The 5,760-nt window shown below is 50.3% G+C and overlaps 1 protein-coding gene across 2 annotated transcripts; it reads right to left on the reverse strand.

Annotated features, from left to right (window-relative positions):
* Nucleotides 1-172: 172 nt before the first annotated feature.
* On the reverse strand, nt 173-2,380 carry LOC135298907 (histone H2A.Z). 2 transcript variants are annotated; one of them, XM_064417064.1, is made up of 5 exons: nt 2,211-2,380; nt 1,803-1,880; nt 1,300-1,413; nt 723-852; nt 173-570 (listed from the first exon to the last, which is right to left on the reverse strand). In XM_064417064.1, exons 1-5 carry the CDS (start codon nt 2,211-2,213, stop codon nt 509-511), a joined length of 387 nt encoding a protein of 128 aa, XP_064273134.1. In that variant the 5' UTR covers nt 2,214-2,380; the 3' UTR covers nt 173-508. The 2 variants fall into 2 exon arrangements, with proteins under 2 accessions (XP_064273134.1, XP_064273135.1); XM_064417065.1 differs by lacking the exon at nt 2,211-2,380 and having other exon boundaries at nt 1,803-1,928.
* Nucleotides 2,381-5,760: the final 3,380 nt, after the last annotated feature.

Genomic DNA, 5,760 nt, shown 5'->3' on the forward strand with positions numbered 1-5,760 from the left:
ACAAAGCCCTGTGCCCTTTCAGGATGTGGTATTTACTGACTGCAGTACTCTTAGGCTGTATTTCAAGATGCCCCAAGCCCAGCAGGAAAGGTTGTGAGTTATGTGCTCTTGGAACAACTTTGAGAGCTGCACAGTGGAGACCACATTTTCCAGGTAATGAAAAAGAGACAAATCAGTCTTGACATAACATTTATTGAGTATTTCCACTCTAGTAGATGAAAAGTCTGTACAAAACCAAACATTTCCTTTACTTAAACCAATCTAAAAACAGTCAGCTCAATTACAACCCACTACAAACACAATAGCTTCTTTGAAGCCATGGTAACACTTAAATATGGTTAAGACTTCAACGCAGAAATTTGGTTTGTTAGAAAGCTCAAGGGAGCTTTAGCTTCTCAAAGTTAAAAAAAGGCAAAATTGTGTTTCACAGATACAGTCCACTGGAATCACCAACACTGGACAAATTAAGTACTTCGAGTCCTGAGATAACAAGGAATCCTGGTATCCTTTAGACAGTCTTCTGTTGTCCTTTCTTGCCAATGAGGGACTTGTGGATATGTGGTATTACACCTGGAAAAGAACAACAGTTAAGACCATGCTATTTCTCTTCAACAAAGAGAAAAACTTCTTAGACTTCATGCTTCAAATAAAATGACAACACTAACGAACTTCAAGTCTGTGACAGCCACCCAAGCACCCATGAACAGCAAGCACTGACGTACCACCACCAGCAATTGTTGCCTTGATCAGAGAATCCAGCTCCTCATCTCCTCGAATGGCAAGCTGCAGGTGACGCGGAGTGATACGTTTCACCTTCAAGTCTTTGGATGCATTTCCTGCCAGCTCAAGGACCTGGGACAAGACCATTTTTCAACAGTTACACAATCAAGTGAGGGCAACAGCAGAGTCTTAGCTGTTCAATTCTCTGTTCCAAACACAGTGTCACTGGTAGTGACACCAAGACAGCAAACAGTGTCTCTTTCCAAGGGCTCCCTCCTTCAGAACTCTGCATTTAATTTCCCCATTGACAAAGTGCTCTACAGCAGATATGACATGCTGTAATGGCCCATTTTAAAAGTTGCGTTAAAATAACACACTGCATTTATCCTACAAGGCACACTGCATGAAATGTAGGAGTGATAGTTCATGGTCTTTTGCTCTTTGGGACACTTTAAAAGTGTCACTTTTAAAGCACACAAACAGTTTGCAGCCCAGTCCAAACTGTCAAACACAGCAGGCACTGGCTGTTGGGCTTTTTAGGGGATGACCAACTTGCTTGCACGCCTTGCAGCATTTTACCTCGGCTGTCAGGTACTCCAGGATTGCAGCACTATACACAGCAGCTGTGGCTCCTACACGCCCATGGCTGGTTGTCCTCGACTTCAGGTGCCTATGGATGCGGCCAACGGGGAACTGGAAAATAAGGGAAGTATGAACAGGCTGTGACGACAGAAAGGCTCTGCACAAAACCACACTGTGGGCAGCAGAACCCGGGTGGCAGAAGCACGGGCTGCATTTCAGAACTTGAGAATCCAGTTAACACACTGCATGCCAAACTCACATCAGCCACTTTCATGATTCCCAGCACAAGCTGTAGCAGTGGCCACAAGGGAATTACCTTCCTCCCAGCACAGATATGCAAAGGTCTAGAACCGGCACACTGGCCGTGTGTGCCGATGTCTGGTTTATGATCCTTACATCATTCCAGACAGCACAGTATGAGGGTTTCACGCTGCACAAACAAACCAGCAGATGGAAGGCCAGCCTGACTTTCACTCCCCCACACCTCAGCCCCTGCTCACCTGCAATCCAGCCCGCTGGGAACGGGACACTGCTTTGGTCTTGGTCTTCCCAGAGTCCTTCCCAGCTTTCCCACCAGCCTGGCAACGCCAAGAGAAGAGCAGACGCTGACGTCTCCCAGCGCGCATGCGCCCGGTCCCCCCAGCCCCCCCCCTCCCCGCGCGGCTGCGAGGCGCGTGCGCGCCGCCCGCCGCACCGCGCGGCACAGGCCGCTCCCCGCGCGCATGCGCGGCCCCCGCTCCCCGTTCCCGGGGCGCCACCGCGCGTGCGACCACCCCCCCCCCCCCAATCCGCCCCCGCCCTCCCCCACCGAGCCCGCGCGTTCCCCCCCCCCCCACCAGCACCACCCCGGAACCGGCCCGGGCCCGGCCACCGCCGCCCGCCCCCCGAGCGCCCCCGCGGTTCCTCACCATAGCGAACCGGAGAGCAGTGCCGCGCAGGGGAAGGCTGAAGCAGAGAGCGTCCCGCACGCACCAAGCCCGGGCGACAGCACCGACCAGTCCCGACCCGCCGCGATTCAAACTGCGCCCACTCCCGCCTTCCCCCGGCCCTTTATATCCGCACCGCGCGGCCGCATCCGGGAACCCCGGCCCCGCCGCCAGCCAATGGCCGCGGGCGGGGCGGCCGCTCTGCCCCAGCGACAACCAATGGCGAGGCGGGGCGGGGCCGGCCGCGCGAGGCGGGCAGCGGCGGAGGCCCCGCCCCCGCGCCCCGAGACAGGGCGGGGCAATGGCGGGGGCGGCTCGGCCGTGAGGGGCTGCCTTGGGCTCCGCGCCTCTTCTGCCGCTGGGGCTCCGCGGGGCCCCCGGCGGGAGAGACCCTGCCCAGGTCACTCCACTCGTTTTCGCGGGGCTCTGTATCGCCAGGTCCCGCTCCGAGCCTCGCCTGTGTGCTCGGATGGCTCCAGAGCCCTCGAAGCTTTCTTTCCACAGTGGAGTTAATTGGCTTTGTGTGCAAAGCCTCAGGAGCAGCCTGAAGGGGATTATGTGCCGGGTTTGGGATGAGGAGCTATTACACTCCGTCAGCGAGGACACGAGGCTGCTCAGGGGCGTCGAATAAAGCTCGCATCAACTCCTCAGCATTCCGGGCGTGGAGAAGTGCCAACCACTACACGCGTGCTCTGATTTTTATTTTTACCTCTATTCTAAGCAGGGGATGTGCCAATACCTAGGGCCACCCAGCCTCAGACCCCTTTGTGTCACCGGATATTTCACAAACTACAGTTAAAAGCAGTTCATTCTGTTCCAAGTGTTACAGTGCAGTGCACATTTCCTCACCTTGGGCACTTCGAATCCCTGCCTGTGTTTCCCTAAAACGAAGCCTTAACCCACTTGTTTTTTCAGGGTGTCAATTTCAGTATGTTACCATTGAACCTCAGAGCTCAGCTGACAGTGTTCTTGGTTAATCCTATGTTTTCAGCTTCAAAAAAGTAACAATTCACTGTGCTCCTCCAGAACACTGTAAGTCTGTGTTATCTGAGAGATTTGCTGTTCATCTGTGAGCATGCAGTGAGCTCAGGGAGAAACCTTGGCCTTTAGATGGCTGAATAGCTCTTCAGAGGGAGCGTGAGCTGGAACTGTCATGCACTTCACCAGCCTGACCACAAACCCACCACTTGGGTAGGTGTAGCCTGCATTTCCTCTGCCTTGATACTGAAGAGTCCTGAACACTGTGAATACTCTTACAGACAGACATTTAATGGGAGGTAGAGCTGAGGGCATACACTTCTCATGAGGATGCTCTCCACACCATAACTTTTCTCTTTATTCAGGTCTACAGTAACCAAAGTACTCGGAGCTCTAAGACAAAAGAATATGTCCTGATCCCTAGAGCTTCACTTAGAGGTCTTTCAAGCTGTTCACACAAGTAGTAAAGATTTAAAACTTTGTGGCTCCTCTTCTCCAATATCTGACTGCAAATGCTTGGTCCCCTGGCTACAAGAGCCCTTTGCTTGAATCTCTACACAGCCTAAGGCCACATCCTCAGTGCCTTCAACACGGTTTCAGTTCGGGCTTCTAGTGCCAGCTGCTGTCGCCTCCGGGTGGGGAGACCTACTTCAGGCACACTGGCGGAGAGGCAGGACGGAATTGAGAGCAGACACTCCTACATGCAGCGATCTGGCAGTTTGTTTTTATGTAACTGTCTGCTGCTTCTGTCTGTTTGAAGCATCAGTTGTTTATACTCTCCTTCAGCAAGGAAAAAAGATAAGAGGGTTTGAAGGATTTTGGGAGGGCGGGGTTTAAGTTGAAAAACAAACCTCAAGGTTTTACAAAAACATAGAGAACTTAAGATTTTGTTCAGCATGCTATTTAAAAACTATTTGCATTCAAAATCAAGGATCCATGTGCTTTTTACCTTGCAGAAAAAGAGAACCAAGTTGCAGGCCATAACACCCCTGTGGAACAACATTCAAGATATAGGACGAAACAAAAAAAAAAATTTCTCTTTGGTTTCTGTCCACGGAAGTGCTAGGAAGAGGAACAAAAAGGCCTCCTATCAGATGGAGATATCCTGCCACAGACATTCCCTGTTTCACACATGACCTTTCCACACGGCTCAGTGTGGCTGCTTGGAGCCCCTTACAGCTGGGAATACCAGGCAAGGCAACCCAACTGCAAAGGTTAATCCAAAGCAAGGATATATATTTACCATACAGATCAGGTTAGGGATGTGTCAGGTAGAGTACATGAAACCAGCCTCAGGTCCCCTCATGCTGGCTAACAAGACCCTATCACGAGCACAACCTGAGCTCCCCTCTCTGCTGTTTAAAGATATAAATTGAAACAAACTTAGGTACACAGGAACAATCCCAAAGCAGCTTCAAAACTAGGTGTGAGTGCACATAACCTCAATTCCACATGCACAAAAGGAGCCAAAGGGAGCATTCACCACCTCCACGTTCCTAATGAAATTTATAATGATATTTGTACTGAAAGCCTGTCCCCAAGTGTCTCACCTTTGAAGGCCACTGTGGTGAAGAGTTTTGCATCATTTAAGCAGCCCTTGTGCCGCTGCTTTTTTATACCGTGAAGTTTTTCTGGTGCTTCTCGTTGTTGATGTTGTGTGGGCACTGCAGCGCTGTCTGTGCTAGGCTGGCTGTGCCTGAGCTGCTTCTGCTGCAGTCCATCAGGCTGTGCCTGAGCTGCTTCTGCTGCAGTCCATCACACAGAGCCCAGCATTCAGGCTGCTGCTCCCTGGTCCTGGAAGCTGGATGGATTTACTGGTGCCCTGCATGGCCGGCTTGGGGCAGCTCCTGCTGAGAGCTGTCAGCCTTGCTGTGGGTAAAGGTTACTCTGCCTTGGAGGCAGAGTGGTACCTGAAGGACCTTCAACCACCCACCTGTGTTCTCAGAGCTTTAGGAGAATTGGGGTGTAGAATTGGGCTTTCTTTTCTACTCTGCCTACTACTTGATATTATTTCCAATTGCCTCAAAAATATAAACAAGTTCTCTATAGTGGGTACTGCTTCTCCCCCCTCAGTAAGTACTGGGCTACGAACATGATAATATTTGAACTTCCTTGAATTAATTTTTTGCAGGATTTTAGTTTCTGCAGAAGTGGTGGAGATCATCTTTAGTGGGCTGATGAAGCATTCCCAGAAAACTCTTTGTACCACAGCTTTCAGAACTTTACAGTTTTTGGATCCTGCATAAGCTTAAGTGGGAGATACATGTCAAGGTGCTCAGCTCTGCCGTGGTATTCCCAGGATACAAATCTGGATATCTGTGGAACTTTAAGAGCCAGGCAGCAGAGAGCATTTGAAAAATTAATTTTTTAGGTGACAGCTAAGCAGTTCAGTTTTTCGTACACAGTTTTTAGTCAGAGGTTTTAGTATGCTGAACTTAGAACCAACTCCCCTTAGGTGAGTAATGTAGTTCATATGTTTGGGGTTTTTTTTTTTTTTTTTTTTTTTTTTTTTAATACCACTTAAATTATTTAGGCTCTAGTTTTTGTGGTGAGA

The sequence above is a fragment of the Passer domesticus genome, chromosome 4 (genome assembly GCF_036417665.1).
Source record: "Passer domesticus isolate bPasDom1 chromosome 4, bPasDom1.hap1, whole genome shotgun sequence".
Taxonomy (NCBI): domain Eukaryota; kingdom Metazoa; phylum Chordata; class Aves; order Passeriformes; family Passeridae; genus Passer; species Passer domesticus.

What these genes read in the sequence shown, in the direction of transcription:
- LOC135298907 (XM_064417065.1), bottom strand. Translation starts at nt 1,928, where the DNA reads ATGCGCGCTGGGAGACGTCAGCGTCTGCTCTTCTCTTGGCGTTGCCAG. An exon ending in CCCAGCGGGCTGGATTGCAG is followed by an intron (nt 1,414 to 1,802) that starts GTGAGCAGGGGC and finishes CTTATTTTCCAG; the next exon opens with TTCCCCGTTGGCCGCATCCA. An exon ending in GGCAACAATTGCTGGTGGTG is followed by an intron (nt 571 to 722) that starts GTACGTCAGTGC and finishes GTTCTTTTCCAG; the next exon opens with GTGTAATACCACATATCCAC.